This window comes from Chlorocebus sabaeus, chromosome 25 (genome assembly GCF_047675955.1).
Source record: "Chlorocebus sabaeus isolate Y175 chromosome 25, mChlSab1.0.hap1, whole genome shotgun sequence".
NCBI classification, from domain to species: domain Eukaryota; kingdom Metazoa; phylum Chordata; class Mammalia; order Primates; family Cercopithecidae; genus Chlorocebus; species Chlorocebus sabaeus.
The window spans coordinates 55050747-55072891 of record NC_132928.1 but is presented as its reverse complement, the minus strand read 5'-3'; the positions used below and the strand labels follow the sequence as shown (position 1 = coordinate 55072891).

General features: G+C 34.9%; 1 protein-coding gene across 5 annotated transcripts in view; it reads left to right on the top strand.

The window, feature by feature from the left end:
• The window catches only part of RABGAP1L (RAB GTPase activating protein 1 like), a 795491-nt gene that overhangs the window by 482596 nt on the left and 290750 nt on the right, over nt 1-22145 (top strand). For all 5 annotated transcript variants that reach the window (XM_037986171.2, XM_073011765.1, XM_073011766.1 and 2 more), the window contains 3 exons: nt 37-111; nt 13048-13173; nt 15651-15794. In XM_037986171.2, the coding sequence (XP_037842099.1) occupies nt 37-111; nt 13048-13173; nt 15651-15794 (345 nt within the window). The remainder of the gene's footprint in view (nt 1-36; nt 112-13047; nt 13174-15650; nt 15795-22145) is intronic.

Sequence of the window (22145 nt, the reverse complement as noted above, 5' to 3'; positions counted from 1 at the left end):
TATTTATGTATTTCTTTCTTTTCATCTTTTCTCTAGGCCTACTCTGTGTATGATGAAGACATTGGGTACTGTCAAGGGCAGTCTTTTCTTGCTGCTGTATTACTGCTGCATGTAAGTAACGGTCCATGTGATAAATAGCACAGTGCTGCCAAGTTTATTTTACTTTCTACTGCCTTTGTTCTTCCTTCTTATTTCCCATTTACCTGATGGAGATTACATATGGCATATCTTTTTAAAAATGTACATTAGGTGATAAAATAAGAAATATTATGTCAAAAATAGGACAGTTTCTCAGTGGAATTAGTTTTGTTGGCTAGAAAAGGATAAATTGCTTATTTGGAGTTATTTTTAACTAGAATTCTCTGGAAATAAAGAAGTCGGTGTAACTGCCCAAATATCAGGACCTGGACCATTAAGACCCATTTTTATATATCCTCTTTCCTGTCAGTTACCTTCATTTGACAGATCATTTATTGAGCATCAATTGTCAGGTACTGGGCTATGAAGTGGGGTTATAAAGATGAATCATTTATAATTTGTGTTCTCAAAGGCTTCATAGTCCAAGACGGGGCACAGATAATATAGGCATGCACTTATAATTTTCATTCTCTTTTATGTGTCTTTATTTTTCTGACGACAAAAATAACACATACTCATTAAATAACTTACAGTATGCTAAGGGAAAGTGATACACAGGTTAAGAGAATAGAGAAGAGAATTACCCAACCAAGCTCTGCCAGAACTTTCAGAAAAGACTTTCTGGAGGAGGTGGAGGCTTTGTCAAGACATAAATGAGATTGGGGAAGGTGAGAGGGGAAAGGGAAGGGGAAAGGATTATTGACAAAAATCACAATATGAGAAAATGTATGGAAATATGATAGGGCACAGTGTACAAAGGGAACAATATGAAATTACAGTTTACCATAGCAATTGTACACTGGGAGTGGTATGACGTAAAAATGGTAAGATGGGAAATTGTGAAGACTTTGTAATATGTCAAAAATGCCGACTTTATTCTAGAGCTAATAAGGAACCATTGATCACTTGGGAGCAAGGGAATAATACAGTCATATGATCATTTTAGATAAATTCTTTTCATACCTGTGTAAAGGGCAGAATTAAAGGAAACAGACAGCAGCAGAGAGACCAGGTAGAAAATATCAATATGGCCAGGCATAGTTGCTCACACCTGTAATCCCACAACTTTGGGAGGTTGAGGCAGGAGGATCACTTGAGCCCAGGAATTTGAAACCAGCATAGGCAATATGAGACACCATCTCTACCACACACACACAAAAGGTATCTGGGCATGGTGGTGAACATCCATAGTCGTGGTAAGCACCCGTTGTGGTGTTGAGCTACCTGGGAGGCTGAAGTGGGAGGATCACTTGAGCCTGGGAGGTCAAGGCTGCAATGAGTCTTGATTGCACCACTGCAGTCCAGCTTGGGCAACAGAAGGAGACTGTGTCTCAAAAAAATAATAGTAATAAAAAGGAAAAGAAAATGTCAGTTTAAATGAGAGATGTTGAGACCCCAGAGAAAAGCAGAATTAAGAAACATTCAGGGAGCAAAATTGTTAGGTTTGTGAATGGACTGGCAAAGGAGCAGTCAAAGGTGACATATCTAGTTTCCTGGCTTTGGTGACTGGATGAATGTTGTATTTTGAGTTGAGATAGAAAATATATTTATGGAGATTGAATGAAGGAAAAAGTTTAGGAGTTGATGAGTTCTTTTTTTTTTTTTTTTTTTTTTTGAGACAGAGTCTCGCTCTGTGGCCCAGGCTGGAGTGCAGTGGCGCCATCTCAGCTCACTGCAAGCTCCGCCTCCCGGGTTCACGCCCTTCTCCTGCCTCAGCCTCCCGAGTAGCTGTGACTACAGGCGCGTGCATCACCATGCCCAACTAATTTTAGTTTTTTTTTTTTTTTTTTTTTTTTTCCAGTAGAGACGGGTTTTACCATGTTAGCCAGGCTGGTCTTGATCTTCTGACGTCATGATCCTCCCACCTCAGCCTCCCAAAGTGCTGGGATTACAGGCGTAAGCCACCACACCCGGCCACGAAGTAATCTTTGAACATACCATAGTTTAGCATTTTTTACCTGTAGCCCTGTTTAACATATTATAATATATTCATTAACGTTCAGTGAGAAGAATATCTCTCTGAGAAATCTGTTTTGGATTTTACAGGAATTTGGGTTAATTGTAAGTTCATAATTATTTGGCAACACCCTCCCCACCCCTGCCCCCAAAGAGAGAAAGAGATTCAAATAACTAGAGAGCTCAAATACCTAGAATTTTTTTCTACATTATGTACTCTATAAGGGCCATGTGGTGAGTCAGCCTTTGTGAAATGCAACAAGATAGTTTCCAGTGTATGTTACAAGAGGGACAGAAATTCAGTCTAGTGTCTCACACTTTCTACATTAATAGAATTATTCAGTGTTGTCATGGCTTTTATAAAAGCAACTTGAAATATAGAAATCCTTTTAGAATCCTTAAGGGAAAGATGAACTAATATTCAGCATTCTGTTAATGAAAAACATATCATTTTCTAATTTTTAATTGGCAGTATGTTTGATGATTCTGTTAATTAGTATATTCCATTAACGAACCAACCCATCCATTCAACCAATTTGAATAACAGAAGTTAACTGTAATTTATTTTTTACTATATTTTTGTCTCCCTGGTTTAAACAAATGGAAGAATACGGACTGGTTTAAACAATTCATCAAACACACTATCTCAGGTTCCAGGGAGATACATTATTAGGGTCTTACTGACTAATTTGTTATCAGTTACATAAGCTATTGCTTCTTTTTGCTGCCAGACATCTTTGGAAGCTCCATATTAATCACTGTCAGAGCCTGCTTCTTTCTGGGTTGCTGTCCTTTCCTCACCCATAGTCATTTATATTTCACATTCATTGCTTGAGAAGAAAGTAAGACCAAAAATGAAAGTATGTTCAAAAACAGTTTTGAATTTTTAGGATTTTTTTCATGTCTAAGTAGTTTAAAGAATTAATTAGCCTGTTCTTGTACTTGGAAATTTCTAGATGCTTTGACAATAGCTTTGTAACATGTAGTAGTTTAGGCAATGAGAATTAAATGTTTATCACAGTAGACTCTTATACATCCATTTATGAAATTACAAGAGATTTGTCATTTACAGTTGGAGAATGTTATAGTACAGATTGCCTGCAACCATTACAATGTTCAACTGCATTTGTAATCAAATATACAATAATAATGTGTAATTTCATAATAATAATATTAGTCTTTATCTCTTAGTCATAATAAATTATGATCTGATTATATTTCACTTACTCTAAAAATTATAGAAAATATCTTAGATAATTTGTAACCCAATATATTTTCTACCACATTTATTGTTAGTAGTTTCAAATTTTTTAATTGAACATATACCTTTTTAGACATTCAGAAGATTATGTTCTTTTTTAAGGTTAAATTACTGTATGTATACTAATATTGGCATTTATAGAAGCTTTCCAACTCAGGAAGGATTATGTTTGAATAATCTAGCATGTTTAAAACTATTGAATTTTTTTAAAAAAAAATTATGACTAGGCACAATTCCTTTGGAAACTGGTTTGGCTTTATCTAATAAAGATATGCACACCCAGAAGTTTTACTCCTAGACATACCTTAGTCAAATTTATGCACTTGTACATTAAAATACTTGTATTACTTTTATCCTAATAGTGTTTATAACAGTCAAAACACTGAAGCAATTCAAATGTCCACTACTAAAATGTTCAATATTAGAATTGTAATTAGTAAGATGGCTAAATTATGGTATTCTTAGAGTATGAATGCCATACAGCAATGGAAATGAATATTTTACACTACATTGGTTCATACAAATGAATCATATAAACATAAGATTTAGTTTAAAAAAAGCAAAGTACAACATTACATTTGGTATGATTCCATTTTGCATAAAGTTCAGTAACAGGCAAAACTAAATTCTATTGTTAGGATGCTACATAGATGGAAAAATCTAAAAAGAACACCAATGAAGTGATAACTGTTAAAGTTAGAAAAGTGATTTCTTTAGGGAGAAACTGGGAACCATAACTGAAAAGAGACACAGGGATTTTCAGGGCTATTGACAGTGTTCTCTTTCTTAACCTAGATAGTGGTTACATGCATCCTTAAAGTATACATTTAACTTATGCATTTTTCTGTTTGTTGTATTTCAGAGTAAAATAAATTTAAAAATTATACATTTAAAAATATTTCTCGCCAAAAAGACAGGTTTGGGATAAGATTTAACCAATGGATGTAAATAAAAAGCAGAATTACCTATTACAGATTGCAGAGTCCAAGGTGACAAGATAAAGGCTTCATTTTGAACTCTCTATCATATGTATGTGTGTATATATATATAAGTTAAGCATTTGTGGCATTATATTATTCAAGACTCTTTCTGCTGCATGTGACAGAATTGACTCATATAACTGGGAAATCTAGGGTCAGAGATGATTTTTCACATGATTGACTCCAGAGTTCACATTTTGTCATCAATAATCTGTTTGTATCTCTGCTTTTCTTGAATTTTTTTGTCTTAATTATGTTAGTAGACAAAAAAGTGGGCAAAATGACTGTTGGCTGGCCTGGATTCATATGATCTGGACAACTTCATTTAAAAGGGACATTTTTTGCTACCTTGTTTAAAAGGGACTGTCTTACTATAGCTCCTGCATTTATTTAAAATGACACACAACAACAACAACACCTCCCTCTGTTTTTCTTCCTGTTGGACTTTGGCCTGGTTGGGTAGGGCATTCTAACTGTCACAGCCCAGGTCTTTAGTTCAGATCGGTGAACCCCATCAGCCCCTCCTAAACAACAGAATGGTCTTCCTATAGGAAGAGGGGTTTTGATATTAGATGATGGGACAATAGGGTGCTGAACAGGTACATCACATCATCTTGAGTGATATACTTACTACAAGGTTTTAGTGTATTTAAAAAATGAGTCCTATACTTCCAAATCACTTTTCTTTCTAGTTCAAGAGAAAGAAGCATTCATTTTTCTATTCCGAGTTAATTCTTATCAAGTGCTTTTGAGCCATTTTCCAACATCTCCCTGTGTCCTAATATACACAAACATTTTACCTATTTAAAAAATATTTAACTACTATCTTACGTCTCTCTGCCTTTTGAAGCTGAACTCTTTCAAGGGATACTGAAAAGTACAACTGTGAATTTGGATTGTGGTTGGTTACATGACTTTGGGCAAGTGTCTTCAACTGAGCTTTAGTTTCTTGTTATCATTCTTCTAGGCTTATTATGAGTATTGAGTACCTTAGGATGAGCATAAAGAGTCTTACATATTTTGTACCTAGCACAAAAATAGTGCAGTTATGAGATTAAAACCAGGCTTTAGTTTACAGACCTATAGTTAGTTACTGGCAAGTCATTTAACTTCTTTGAACTTCACTAGTATTATACTTACAATGTAAAAATAATGCCTACCTTGCAGGATTTTTGCGAGGGTCAAATGGGGTCATGGGTGAATATGTCTAATAATGGTAACTGTTGCTGTTATTTTTTATTTATTTTTATTTTTAAAATTTTTTTAAATTTTTTTCTTTTTTTGCTGTTATTTTTTAAATTAATAATTATTTGGTTTTAAATTAATAATTATTTGCCCAGCCAATTTTCTTTTGGTCCCCAGTCCAACTAATTTGAATGAATTACACATAGGAATCTAATATATCATACAATGATAGAATTTTATGGCTTATAAATTTACATTCAGTTTAAATGTATTAAGCTATTTGACTTAAAGGGAAAATAGACAAATGGCTAGAAGTTTTCATTCTATTTGCTTTTTAATATGTAAACAAAAAATGAAGACATGATAGATAACCTTGAGTTTCAAAATAGTCACTAGCATTCATCTTTTTTTCTTTTTTCTTTCTTTCTTTTTTTTTTTTTTTTTGAGACACCATCTCGCTCTATGACCCAGGCAGGAGTGCAGTGGTGAGATGTTGGCTCACCGTAGCCTCTTCTCCTGAGTTCAAGGAATTCTCCTGCTTCAGCCTCCCAAGTAGCTGGGATTACAGGCACATGCCATCATGCTCGGCTAATTTTTGTATTTTTAGTAGAGATGATGTTTCACCATGTGGGCCAGTCTGGTCTCAAACTCCTGACCTCAAGTGATCACACACAGCCTCCCAAAGTGCTGGGACTACAGGCGTGAGCCACCATGCTGGACCCATTCATCATTGTTGAAGAAAATTTGGAATATCAGTAGAGTGTTCATCTTCTTCATAGAGAAAGGTAGATTCCAAAAAGATGTGAAACACATCATGTGAAGTAGGAAATTTAGTTTTACACTAACTATGGGAATCCCTTTAAATTATCAAAATACAATTTTACTTCAAACAATACCTTGATGTAAATGATTTCAGGTGCATCTTAAAGACTTGAAATACTTAGCACTGCTTTGTTTTATAGTTTATTGTGGAGAGAAGTAGTGAGGGCTTGGAGATAGTCTCCATTCAGTGGTCATCACAATTAGTACAAGTGTCAGATCATTATCAACATTTATTACCAAGCAGTGATTACATCACTCAATTCTCAATTATGCATGTGAGTCAGGTATTTTGTTTTGTATTTCATAAAGCCATGGATGATACTTTGATATCTTAAATTATAATATTTTAATGTTTATCCCCTCTTTTCCTTAATGAAATAACACTGTTAATAAAGTTTCTGTACACAGCAAAAATGGATATTCAGTCTTAGAGACCCACCATATTCCAACATCTTAATATTTTATTTAAAGATGTGTTGTTCAATTATTTATTTTTATTGTAACTTTAGACAAATTGCATAAATTGGATAAATTGGATTAACTTATTCTATGAAGCATTAATCATTGTAATAAGTTAGTCATTTCAGTGCTTTTTATTTTAAGTAGGTAGGTACCACCATACTACCTAGTGGAGGAACTGCATGTACTAAGGTGAAGTTTGATAGTACAACCTAGCATTGTATCTCACATCTCGGTTGATTTTCTTTATGCCGATTGAGGGATAAGCTGAATAGTCAATACAAAATATAGATAATATAAAAGCTTTTCATATTTAGCATTTGGAATAGAATTATAAGAAATTAAGTTCGAATATAGTTGCATTTGGCTGCCCCTTGCTTCTAGCCTTCACACCAATACTTTCCTTCTACATTTTTGTTGGCAGTTACCAACAGATTGCCCTACTTGTGTGGCATGACTTCATTAAAAAGGCAGATGTATTCAGAATTTAGCTAGTTTATCTTAAAGAAATATTTAACACTTGATATTTATTGGAGGTTTTATGCTAAGAGTTGTGGAGCGGGGAGTACAACATTACAGTAGTGTTTAGAGGTTAGAAGCGCACAAATAACTATAATGGTATACAACAAAATTTTGGGATTCAGAGAAAGCAAGAGTCTCCTCAGGTTAAAGAGAAATAACAAAGTGCCACTTATGATCAGTTTTAAAAGATCAGTAATATTTTAAAGGCAGAGCTGTGCTATAGAGTATACCCCAACCCAGTTATCCCCTCTGAGCTTGTATACAAAACTATGTGGAGAACCTTGAAAGTGCAGCTTGTCACTATTTGAGTCATAAAAAGCATGGGGGGGGAAGAGGGGGACGTTCTTCCTATTGATACACAAGAAATGCTGTCATTTATATGAAAAGCAGCACATTTTTTTGCTACTTCATGTTAAGAACTTAAATTCCAGCAAATCGTTTTAACAGAAAGATCTTAGAGTAAAAATTTTACCTATCATCTGTTTATTCTTTTGAATATCCTTGTATAAAGCACTTTGGTAATTGTCGGTGTATAAGACAGAGTCTGTCTGTAAGGAAGGAAAGAGAAGAGAAATTTACATTTAGTGATTGCCAACAATATGCATATGTCTCTTAAATATATTTCATTTAATACTTGTAGTATCCCTATGACATAGGTATCATTATTTCTAATTTTTTAGAAGTAAAAAAATCTTAGGCATTAAAAAAGGTTACCTGCTCAAGGTCACCCAGCAAGTAATTAAAACCTTACCTGAAATTAACATCTATTGGTATAATTCCAAAATCATGTTTTTCCCCTGCAACGCCTTTTGTATATTCATGATCTGTTTCTGGGCAAAACTTTGAGGGGAATGATTGAATATAGATTCTTGTAGATTATACCTTTATACAAAAGAAAAGTGATAGATTCTCACTAAACCAAAGTGTAGTTGTCCCTCAGTATTGAGAACTAATGAGGAATTGGTAGCAGCTGCGTGACCTTACTAAAAATAAAAATCAGATCCGCTGCTGTAAAGTCTTCACTGATTTCCCACTGCACTTAGAATACACTCCTAACTCTTTATCATGGTCATATCAGTGCTATGTACAGCCAGATCATACCAACTTTTGAGGGCCAATTGTTAAATTCTCAGGAATTCTGTGAACCAGTTGTTAAGCACAGCCATTGTTAAAAATTAAATGATAAAAATTTACAGTTAAATAACTCATGTTAAAAACAAAAGTAATAAGTATTCAAAATTCATCACTTCTTAGTATGTTACCACTTTTTATTGTTGTCTGTGCTCTTGAAATTATTTACATTGTCTGTTTTATCTGTATGATAAAAATGGTATATAACGGTGTGCTGCAGCTCTACTGTTATGCATCACTTTTCAACTCCAGTCCATTTATTTTCTAGTATTCTACTCTGATCTCTTCCCCTACCTCCTCTTTATGGTCAGTAATTCATAGATTTTCCCTTTTGAAGCTGTTTTCTAGATCTTGCAGGCATGCCTAATGTCTTTATATTCTTTTTGTTGTTGTTTTTTCTCTATATGTTTTCAGATAGCCTGTCTTCAAGCTCACTAATTCTTCTGCTTGATCATCTGCTGTTCAGAGACTCTGATATATCTTTAAGTTTGTCAGTTGAATTTTTTAGCTTCAGAATTTCTGCTTAATTATTTTTTATTATTTTGGTCTCTTTGTTAACTTTATCTGATAGGATTCTGAATTTTTTTCTCTGTATTGTCCTGAAGTCATTGAGCTTCCTCAAAGTAGCTATTCTGAATTCTCTTAAATGTCACATATCTCTCACTCCAGGATTGGTCCCTGGTACCTTGTTTAGTTCCTTTGATGAGGTCATGTTTTCCTGGGTATTCTTGATGCTTGTGGATGTTCATCGATATTTGGGCATTGAAAAGTTAAGGTATTTAATCTTCATAGTCTGGACTTATTTATACCCATCCTTCTTGAGAAGGCTTTTTAAAGGGAATTAAGTGTTGTGATCTAAGTCTTTAGTCACTAAAGTCATATCTGCATTAGGGGATGAGCCAAGCCAAATAATGCTGCAATTTTTGCAGACTCGCAAAGATTGAGCCTTGGTGGGTTTGGGTAAGATCTGAGAGAATTCCATCATTCCTAGAATCTCTGTTTCTCTTCTCTCACTTTCCCCCAAATAAATGGAGTTTTTTTCTCCTCATGCTGGGCTTCCTGGAGTTGAGGAGCAGGGTGACACAAGGACTAGCCACCACAGCTGGGACTGGCTACTATGGCTGCTACTGCACTTGGTCACACCTGAAGCCAGCATGGTACCTAGTGATGACTGCCTGGTTACTGCTGGTGTTTATTCAAGGCCCCAGGGTCTTTACATTCAGGGTAGCAGGCTTCCTTCTGGCCCAGGATGGATCTAGAAATCCTGTTCAGGAGCTAGGGTCTGGACTCAGGGGATTCAGGACTCTGCTTCATGTTACTATGGCTGAACTGGTACTCAAGTTGCAAGACAAAGTCCTCTTTACTCTTTCCTTTCTTTTCCACAAGCAGAAAAGGGGTATCTCTCAAGCTGCCCTGCCTGGAATTGGGGAAGGGGTGTATGTATAGCCATGCTTGCTTTTTTGTTGTTGTTTCTATTTGATCCCTTGGCTACCCCAGTTGGTGTTTCACTGGATCGTATGTACCCCAAGTTCACTGGCTTCAAGCCAAGCACAGCAGCAAGACTTGCCGAAAGATTGTAATACTTATGGCCTAGACCGCTTTTCAATTTGTTCAGGACACCAGGGCACTTTAGTCTGCCAGGGGGCTTCCCCTCTGACCGGGGCCAGTCTAAATCCTTCCTTCTTGGGTGCCTGCTAAATTCTGCCCTGTGTTGTGTTCTGCTGTGACAGGGCAGCACTGAGTACCAATGCAAAGTCCCTGCACTCTCCTTTTCCCAAGTGCATGGATTCTTTCTCTACACATGCTGGGGGTATAGGATAGGTGTGGTGTAGACAATGTAAGACTGTTTTTTCTACCCTCTTCAGTGCCTTTTTCCTTGATATCATGTTAAAGCCAGGTACTGTGATCAGTCACCTGAATTTTTGTTTTTTATGAAGGTGTTTCTTGCATGGATAGTTGTTCAATTTGGTGTTCTTGAGGGAGGATGATTGCTGAAGGATGATTGCTATTTGGCCATCTAGCTCTGCCTCCTCCAAAATTGTCTCTGATGTTTACGTTTACTTCCAACACCCAACATTCCCTAGTCCAGGACTTCTGCATCCTTGTGAAACTCAAGCTGAGTTGCCTGTTTACTCTTCCCCTAGGGAGGCATTGTACCTTTATCTCTGTATCCCTAAAGCCTAGAACAGTGCCTGCACCTCGTCTGTTCAGTGACTATATGTATGAATGCCAAAAGGCACATAAACCTTTTATTTGCCCTGATGATTTTACCACATTCAAAGAAATAAAAACATATTCCCTTTATAAGATACCAGATGGTAAGACATTCAACTAATTGTCATTTACTTAGAAAGAGAAAGACCTAAGTGAATTAGTGTCTCTAGGACTGGCTATAGTTATCTTTTTTTTTTTTTTTTTCCTCTTTTCAGCAGAGTCTCAAAACTCCAGGTTGGAGTGCAGTGGTGCGATCTCAGCTCACTGCAACCTCCACCTCCCGGATTCAAGCAATTCTTCTGCCTCAGCTTCCCCAGTACCTGGGATTACACGTACGCACCACCATGCCCAGCTATTTTGCATTTTTAGTAGAGAGGGGTTTCCTCATGTTGGCCAGGCTGGTCTCGAACTCCTGACCTCAGGTGATCCACCTGCCTTGGCCTCCCAAAGTGCTGGGATTACAGGCGTGAGCCTGGCTACAGTTATTTTACATGCAGCTGTTTTGTATAGACATTTGAGTAGAGATCTGAGAGGAAGATGAGGAGGCTTACAACTTGTTAAGAGAAGTATTCTTGGCCATATATGTTCAAGTTAGTGTCACTTGAGGTTTTGATGACAAAGGAGTAAAGAATACAATGTAATTGTATCCTAAATAACCAAATGGAAGCTGAAAAATAGTTGCTAACTTGAATAGCTGAGGTCAGTGGCCAGAAATTTTGAAAAGGTCTCAAGCAACTCATGGATAAAAAGAAAATAAGCAAATGTTTAAAGAATCAAAATGAAAACACTGTAGTGTATTTATTTAACTTTTGGAGATGTTATTTAACAAATTTGGGTGTTTTATGGTTTATAATTGGAAAATAGAAGTGGCTGATTTGTATAAACTTTTAAATAAACAACTGCATTTCTAAGTGGATAAATGGAACTCTACCTGATTCAGTTATTGAAGTATGAAGTTAGTCTGACAAATGTGTGAAATACCATAATCAACCAAATGTAAATTTTCAAGGAAGTAATATTTAAAGTAGATGTTTATATAATAGTTACATCCTAGGACGGGGAGTAAGTACAACTTTTTCTGTATGTTTGGTGTAATTTCTAGAATATTAGATATGTCCTTTTCCATATTCTTTCACCTGTCGATACCACTGTTTAGAGGTTTGTTCCTTTGACTTCAGACTTTATTCCCTATTCAGATAAAAATACCTCTTAAAAAACTAATATGTTAGAGTTTACTGACCATTTCCCTGAAACTGTATTTTACAGAAAGTAGCAGCATCAAGAAAACTCAGGGAAGAGAGCCTCACACTATTTACCAAAATTAAAAATGCATTTATTTTTTCACCCAGCATTCCCCCTTTTGGGAATGTGCTCTACCCCACCCCATTTTTGCATATGTACAAAATGATGCATATACAAAGTTTATTGAAGCTTTTTATGATTAAAAAATTAGGAACATCTCAAGTATCAATAGGAAACTGGTTAAATGAACTATAGTACTATATATTCTATATAATGGAATACTGTGTAATTGCTTTTAAGAAAAGAGACAACTCGTTATATACTGAGATAGAAAGATTTCCAACTTATATTGTTAAAGAAATATCAAGATGTATAACAATGTATATAGAATATTATCTTTTATGTAGGATGGGACAAAATAAAATTAGAAATGTAATGATTTTATTTGCATAGATAATCAGTGGCAGAATACAGGAGAAATTATTAAGAGTAGATACGAGGTTATGCAAAAGAGGTTGAGGGATGTAGGTACCAGATATTAGTATATGTATAATGATAGGGAGGAGTGAGACTTTTACCTTTAGATCCTTTTACATTGTTTTAATTTCTTTTTTTTTTTTTTTGAGACAGGGTCTCACTCTGTCGCCCATGCTGTAATGCAGTGACGTGATTTCACTCACTGCAACCTCCGCCTCCCAGGCTCAAGCGATCATCGCACCTCATTCTCCCAAGTAGCTGGGACTACACGCTCATGTTGCCACACCTGGCTGATTTTTTTATTTTTTGTAAAGACAGGGTTTTGCCATGTTGGTCAGGCTGGTTTGGAGCTCCTGGGTTTAAGTGATCCAGCTGCCTTGGCCTCCCAAAGTGTGCTTTGGTTTTTTTAATCATGAGTGTATTGCCTATTTTTAAAGATGGCCTAATGAATGAATGACAATGTGATTAAAATTAACAAAAGAGGATAATTCATCTCAAGTAAGGAGGTCATGTCATTCTGCCAAAGACTGGCTCTGAAGGACTTCATTTGCTCCAGGACTTCAGCTACTTATGCAGAGGACTAATAACATGAGGGAACTTCTCTGACATTCTGGCAAAATGCCACTTATTTATGTTGTATATGTATATGTTTTTCTGTAGATGCCAGAGGAACAAGCATTCTGTGTTTTGGTGAAAATCATGTACGACTATGGTTTGAGAGACCTCTACAAAAACAACTTTGAAGATCTTCATTGCAAATTCTACCAGTTGGAGAGACTAATGCAGGTAAATAAAAATTAGGAACTTTTATCACTCAGGGATTTGTTGAGTCATAGAAAAAGCCTAATAGGGTTGGTAAGCAATAATGAATTATAGAAGTTTAATGGAATATTATAGAAAATGTAAATGGATTTAGTTTCAGACCAGCATCTGCATTGGTCTATCATAATATGTTTATTTAGCCATTTTACTATTTTAAAAATATCTCGCATTTTAAATGTTCAAATAGAACATACTTTGAAGTGAGAATCTAATGAGTTTAATCGTTGAGAGATTGCCAAGTATTGTTTGTAGAGGAATGAAGATATTTACAGAGTAAAAATTGAAATACCTAAGAGCTTTCTCCATACTAATTAGCACGACTTCCTTATTTGGGTCTACATAGAACACTTGGAAAAGCTGGAAGGATATTCATAAGACAATAAAACATATCGGAAATACTGTAGGGATATATTTAAAATTTTTTAAATATAATTCCTAATTTCAATGTTGTTGTGCTTTATAATACGTATTTACAAATGTGTGTGAGAAACATACATCCTTTTATATATACCAAATATTACATAGTAAAAAAGATTGTGACCACAGGCAAAGTGATTGACCAGAGCTGACAAAAGGAATTTTTAACTAACTTTGGAGTTCCACCCGAAGTTGATAATCTTAAATTTATAATGGGTCTATGTGGCATGTTTATGTGACTTTGTCTAAAAGGGGTGTTGGGAATCCAAGAGAAATGTGAAGGAAGTACATGGATGGATTGATTCCATCTTGGGGAAGGGTAAAATGGTTGAGGAAGGAGGTTAGTAGAATGTGAGAGCAGAAGATGCTAGTAGGAACTCATTGATATGAACTGCCAGGGGATCTGCAGGTGTCTAAAGAGGGAAATGAAGCAAATAGGAGACTGAAAGATTAGAAGAACAGGGCAGTAGAAGATGAATTTGCAGTGAGGTTAAAGGAAAAATTTATTCGGAGAAGGGAATGTAGGAGGGTAGAAGACTTTAAAATTGAAAAGAAATAAAAGGAGGGAGGGATGTAAAACAAGCCATAAGTACAATGACAAATGGGCATTAAGGAGGAAAAAGACTGTGTAGAAGAATCTGGTAAGTATGGATATTAAAAGCAGTAAGCTCCTTTTTAACGATTTAATTTTACCAAGTAAATATTTGGGATTATTCACTTTTTGCCTTTTATTTACAAAAAAGTTCATATATTTTCAAAGGTCGGTATTCCTAAGGGCTTTGAGAATCAAGTAAATATACCTAATAAAGAACAAATTTGTGGTACTATGAAGAATCTCAACCACATTTTTCTATTAGCACTTTTTTTTTCAGTTAACTGAATGAGCATTTGGACATTCATTCCATTTGAAGTACTTAATGGGCACATTTCGCTATTTTTCAAAGAGAGCATGTAGTTCAATAAATGGTTTATTTTGTTTTTTTATTCTTCTTTTTGTGGTCTATTTATGAAAACAAAATGGAGGTGGGCTATTACATGACTTTGCCTTTGTCTTTCAGTTATGGTAATAACTATGCTAATACTTTGTACCTTGCTGTTCATGCTTTTGAAAACCATTTGCTTGTTTAAATTGGGAAAAAATAAATTTACCATAAAGGCATTTTTAGGAGATATCCAATTTTATAAATTATACCCTTGCACACTTTCTTTGCTTTGCCATTTTTAATATGTTGAAGACAGATTTCTAAATAGTTTGTCATACTTTGGAAATTTCTAAGTGTTCAAAAAATATACTGAAACATCATAGACCCCAGATAATGTTGGCATTAGATGATTTCCAAAGAGAAGATATATTGCTTTTCTAGCTAGTTAAGAATTGAACCCTGGTCCAGGCACAGGGGCTCACACCTGTAATCCCAGCACTTTGGGAGGCCAAAGCGGGCAGATCACTTGAGGTCAGGAGTTCGAGACCAGCCAGGCTAATATGGTGAAACCCTATATCTAGTAAAAAATACAAAAAATAACCAGGCTTGGTGGAGGGTGCCTGTAATCTCAGCTACTCAGAAGTCTGAGGCAGGACAGTGACTTGAACCTGGGAGGCAGAGGTTGCAGTGAACCAGGATCATGCCACTGTACTCCAACCTGGATGACAGAGCAAGACTCTTATCTAAAAAATAAATAAATAAATAAATAAACCCTGAATGGGGATGCTATGACTTGACCCTGGAGTCAAGATACTCATTAGACTACAGATGCTCTTATAGAATGAGCGTTTTGCAAGAAACAAGAACAGTCAAGTAAGCAAGAGATAGTCTTTCTTAAGTCTCTTTTTATTTTCCTCAATTATCTGTTATATCCCTAATTCTCATCTGCTGTCTTCACTTCTGCGCAGTTATATAAAAGACAACCAATACTAGAATACAGTTACAGCGATCACAGAAAGCTGTAGTTGTGTCAGGAACTTCATTGTTCTACTGCAAGCTTCTCATTGCTCCTCTTCCTAAATTTTCCACTTTGACTTTTAGGAACAGCTACCGGACCTGCATAGCCATTTTTGTGATCTGAACCTGGAAGCTCATATGTATGCATCCCAGTGGTTTCTCACTCTTTTTACTGCCAAGTTCCCACTCTGCATGGTGTTCCACATCATTGACTTACTGCTTTGTGAGGTAGAGTGACTCCCATCTTTCACTAAGCCAAGATAGAAAGTAGCTTCTACTAAAAATGGTTACAATTTTCTTCCTTTTGTTTTTGCCTGTGACATTAAGCCATAAATACTCACTGACCAAAAAGTTGTATTTGAATTTTCAGTAAAAACTATTTTAATTGTAATTTTATTATTTCTGAGGAATGAAAATATTAAGGCATATATAATTCCTGCAAAGTAAAATGGGCGATTAAATTTGCATAATGAAATTCATAATAATTCTATATCTGTGTAATAATGTTTTACCAGTATACAGTGCCTTTAAGGTTAAATAAATGAATTTGGAATTGGGCGTTTTTTAATATTAATGAATTATACTCCAAGAGTGAATATAAATAAGATTTTTATAATAACTAATTTCTCAATTCATCAGATATCTTTCTGTTTATCCTGTTTGGGACTGCTGCCAAATGATGAGACAAATGATAAACTAAAGCTATTATGTCACATAATTATATTTTTATACAGTAGAATATTTCAAAAATTAGTTTGTAAAATTTCTTAGGTGTTTATATTTGTGTATTTTATTGCATTTAGTTCCTTAGGTGGCTATCTTTATTTACTTTACTCTTTTAAAGAAATAAACAGTATTATGCATGTATATAGCTAATATTGCTCGTCAAAATGTTTGACAATCTTAGCAGTAATGGGGAATTTGCCAGATAAGAAGTGTATATTTTCAATGACAGTATAAATGTATATAAAATACAGCTATCTTAAAAAGCAGAACTAATCAAAAATATAAGCTTATCTACGTGATTATAAGCTTAATATATACTCTAGACAGTTTTGTACCTACTGTGCTTCTTAAGGTAAGCATCTTTCCTTTAAAAAAATTTTTTTTTGTATAAATTTAAGGGGTACAAGTGATGTTTTGCTACATGGATATGTTGTGTAGTGGTTAAGTCTGGGCTTTTAGTGTAACCATCACCTGAATAATGCACATTGTACCTGTTGACTAATTTGTTATCCCCTATCCCCTTCTCACTGTCCCTTGTGAGTCTCCAATGTCTATTATTACAAATTCTGTGTCCATGTATACACATTATTTGGCAGTATTTGACTTTCTGAGTTGTTTTACTTAAGATAATGGCCTCCAGTTCCATCCACGTTGCTGCTAATGACATGATTTTACTTTTTTTTTTTTTTTGAAATGGAGTCTTGCTCTGTTGCCCCGGCTGGAGTGCAATGGTGCGATCTCAGCTCACTGCAAGCTCTGCCTCCCAGGTTCACGCCATTCTCCTGCCTCAGCTTCCCAAGTAGCTGGGACTACAGGCACCCACCACCATACCCAGCTGATTTTTTTGTATTTTTTTAGTAGAGTCGGGGTTTCATGATGTTAGCCAGGATGGTCTCGATCTCGATCTCCTGACCTCGTGATCCGCCCGCCTCGGCCTCCCAAAGTGCTGGGATTACAGGCTTGAGCCACCACGTCTGACCGATTTTACTCTTTTATGGCTGAATAATACTACATTGTATGTATATACTATGTTTTCTTTATCTAATCATCCACTGATGGACACTTACGCTGATTTCGTATCTTTGCTATTATAAATAGTGCTGTGATAAGCATACAAGTGCACGTATCTTTTTTATACAATGATTTCTTTTCCTTCAGATAGATACCCAATAGTGGGATTACTGGATCAAATGGTAGTTGTATTTTTAATTCTTTGAGAAATCTCCATACTGTTTTTCATAGAGGTTGTACTAATTTACATTCCCACCAGCAGTGTGGACCTTTTTCTCTACATCCTCACTAACATCTGTTATTTTTTGACTTTTTAATAATAGTCATTCTGACTGTCATAAGATAATATCATGTTATGGTTTTAATTTGCATTTATTTGATAATTAGTGATGTTGAACATTTTTTCATATGCTTATTGGCCATTTGTATATCTTCTTTTGAAAAACGTCTGTTTATGTCCTTTGCCCGCTTTTTAATGGGGCTAGTTGATTTTTCTGTTGTTATTGAGTTGTTTAAAGATTCCTCTTTCTTTTTCTTTTTCTTTTTTCTTTTCTCTTCTGGTCTGGTCTGGTCTTTTTTCTTTTTTTGAGATGGAGTCTCACTCTGTCACCTAGGCTGGAGTGCAGTGGCACAATCTCGACTCACTGCAACCTCCACCTGCCGGTTCAAGCAATTCTCCTGCCTCAGCCTCCCGGGTAGCTGGGACTACAGGCACACACTACCATGCCCAGCTAATTTTTTGTATTTTTAGTAGAAATGGGGTTTCACCACGCTGGCCAGGCTGGTCTCAAACTCAGCCTCCCAAAGTGCTGAGATTACAGGCATGAGCCACTGAGTCCTGCCAGATTCCTCTTTCTTAAAGGGAAAGTCTAATGATTTTATTCACACTAGGAATTAGAAGTTTAAATTTAAACATAAGATTTAAAAAGATGCAATGTATAAGCTATATAAAGCATAAAAATGTTACTTTTCAGCCTACTAAAACAGTAACAGTTATATATGCAGGCAAGGCTGGTCTTTTGCTCTTCAATGGCTTTAGTTAGTACTTGCATAATACCTGAAGGTCACAGGGCATTTGTAAGCATGTAAGAGTTTTAATCATTTGTACTGTACTTTGATAAAGAAGGGTTCAGTGACTTGCCACGCTTGCAGAATACGTTTCCAAATCCTGAATACATAAGAGCTACAGGATCTGATCTATAATATGTTAATTCTCCGACTTGTTTTACTTACAAATTTGTAAAATGCATTTCTAAATGTATCTTAAAGGAAGAATTTGGAACTTGGAGCTAAAACTTTATTCAAAGTCAACATGGTGTGATCACAATATTCACAAAGCATATTTGGTCATTTGTACCAAAAACTCTACCTGATTATCAAAATTGGTATAGTGAACAGTTCCAACTCCGCTATTTTATAGGGCAATGCTCTTTGAAAGTATAAACCAAATTCACATCTTTGAGTTCTAGAATATTAAAATAAGCTAATGCTAAAAGTTTTGATAAATATTCATAGACTTTTTATGTACTGAGCTGAGTTTAGTATTTCATGGTATTTCATAAAAATAGGAAAGTGGGGATATGACATTTTAGCAGTTTTTGAATTATATATAGTATGAGCTTGCAAATATTTATTATTGCTTCACAATTTTTGCAGAAAGAGATTAATTTCATACTAGATTGGTTCTATAGTGTTCATTATAGAAAAGGGAATAAAATTAATGTGCTTAATCATAACCACCTAAATGTGATTTCTCAACCACTTTTCATAGAGTGGTATCTCTGCCCTTCAGTTCACTGGGATGGTGACTTTCTAAAGTTGTCTGCCTGAATGGTGGCACCCATGGCATTGGAACATTGTCCATGGGTTTTCTGGAACCTAGATCCAAATTTTATCTTGAAGATACATGAATTTCTAATGTCAGTTAAGAAAACTAGCAGTTTATGCTACAGAAAAGATAAGTAAATTTATTAGCCTTCCCATCACTTGTCAACTGTGACTTAAAATCAGTGTTTGAAAGGTCATAATGTTCATTAATATTAATAAGAACATCATAGTTACTACTTTTTCTCCCCTTAAACCTGTACTCTACAGCTGTTTAAGGAAGTTGGAAAACTTTTCAAAACATAGGTTGTAATCATAGCATCATGATATTCAGGGAAGTAAATGGTAACATCCTTTAACAGTAAAATTGCTTTTCAGAATAACCTATTGGAAGCAATATTGTAGTGTGCCTCAGGATATTTATTCTTTCCACTAACTCATCTTTGTCAAGAATTATTTTACAAAGGAAATTTTTAAATAAACTTTTATTTCCTGCATGCCTGTGTTTTCTTTTTGCCCCTTTCCTTCTTGTAGTTAATAAAATATTTATATCAAAAGCTATTATTTCATATGTGATGACATACTGTAAGAATTGGTAACACAGTCTTAAATAGATAATCCGTAGGTATTTGTTTTTGTCATATTCTCTGTTTTTAAGAAAATTTAAATTTTGAGGTTACGACTCAATGTTTAGTTATAAATGGAAGGATGGGAAACTCTCAGGTAGAAAAGTGTTGACTTTTCAGAGTTTTACATTCTGATTTTTAACACATGCAACATGTTTACTCAAAGATCCTATTGCAAAGCGAAAAAGAAAGACGTTGAGTTTGAAACTTTATGCTTAGAAGCCGTATCATGACATGCATTCCTAAGCTATATTATTTTAAAGTTTTCTTCATCCATTCTGAGGTTAAGCAATAAAGCTAATTTAGCAGAAAAGAGAAGAATTTTATAGACTTTGACAATGCAGCCTGAGTGAACAACTGCTAATTATTAATAGTTTTATTTAAAATATTTGCTTAAACCTGAATTACAATAACATGGGTTAGTTAATTCCAGAATGATGGATGGGAATGGGATTTGAAACTAGAGTTTAAAAACATTTTCTTATATTAAGATGAGTGAAATCTCTTTTGATTGTCTTTTAGTCAGTAACTGAAATAAAAATCATTTTTAAAAAAAACAAACCTATAGCTTATTATCTGCCTTTATCTGGTTAGCAAGATAAAAGTCTAATAGTATTACATTTATAGTGTAAATATTATGCTATTAACCTACCAAGAATAAAACATTGCAGTCTTTAAAATAACTTTTTATTGAAGTATAACAACAGATAAAAGAAAATGTACAAAAATTAATGTAGAACTTAATGATTTTTCAAAAAATGGACATAATAAAGTAACCAGCACCCAGATTTAAAAAAGAACAAAAAGGAACATTATCTGCATTTCAGAAACCCTCTTTCCCTCCACTGCACTTTTCCAGTAACTACACTCTGAAGAGTAATCACTTTCCTGACTTTTAATGCCATAGTTTAGCTTTGCTTGTTTTGGTACTTTATGTATATGGAATCGTACAATACGAACTATTTTCTGTCTAACTTTTTTCACTCATCATTATGTTTGTAAGATTCAACCATATCATTGCATTTAGGCATAGTTTGGTTTTCCATTCTCCCATTCTATTGTTGATGGTTATTTGAGTTGTTTCTAGTTTCCAGAAGGCCATTATGAATAGTGCTCCATGTGAATCCTGTGAACTTTCTTGAACTTGTCTTTTGGTTAACGTACCTATGCACTTCTGTGAGTACACACTAAGGAGCAGAATTGTTGGGTTAGGATGTACATACATTCAGCTTTAATGGATACTGTCAAACAGTCTTCTAAGGTAGCATGAGCATTAACTTTGAGTTGTTTTTATTCAATAAAGATCTTTCTTGTGATCAAGGGCAAGGTTTTGTTCTGTTTTGTTTTGTTTTTAGATCGCAGATAATGGGTTAGATTAGAGTCCGTGAGTATGCAACAAAATGAAACTCATTTGGTGATTGGAATGAGTCACTTGATCTTTGAAGTTGCATACAGACAGATTGAAAACTAAGAATTGGATCTAAAAGCAGACTCCCTTTAGTGCTTTTATGAGAGAAGTTACTATGATGGGGAAAATCCAGCAAAGTATTTTCAGTCTTACAAAGAGCAATGTAGAGACAGTATGACATTTGGGTTAGGATATTGGACTTTTTAGACAATCTTTCTTAGACAGCCTTGTTCAAGTTACTTGACCTATGTATATCTCATTTTCTTTATTTGTATAATGAGACTAACAATACCTGTCTCTCAGCTTTAGTGTAAGAATTAGATGAGATTATGGCATCAAGTACTTAAGTACTATGCCTATTATACAGTAAATATTCAATTAATAATAATATTGCCCTGCAGTCTGCTCCATTCATCTGTATAGCCTGTTTAGTTGCTTCTTAATTTCTTCAATTATCTAGGTTTCTAATCACCTTCCCCTCCACCACCCAGTGGTTGAGATGCTTCTTTGGTAAAAGCAAAATTTTAAGTGAGTGACCTTAATGGGAGCTTCATTCTATTTCCTTTTTCAGTAGTGATTCGCTTCATTCTATTTCCTTTTTCAGTAGTGATTCAAGTACTTCTCTAGAAGTGTTTTTTGCTTCTCCTCCACATTCTTTCAAAAGACATAAGGAAAATACCGGTATTTCTTTTAGTCTTCACAGAATAACTGACAGCCGGTGTTTGAAGTTGACTCTTCCCAGATAGTTCAATTTTTAGAGTGCCAAATATGTTCAGTTTTATATAGTAACTTGGTATTTTCATGAAATTTAAGGAAATCATTGACCCTTCAAATTAGAATGTATCTTCTGCTTCTCTTTTCTTCTCAGGATGATGAAGAAATGACAGTACTATGATATTTGATTAAATATCACCAGGGATAATAATTCTTTCAAAGCAGTCTTCAAAAGTTGTTATCTGAAGAGTAGATTCATTATTTATTACA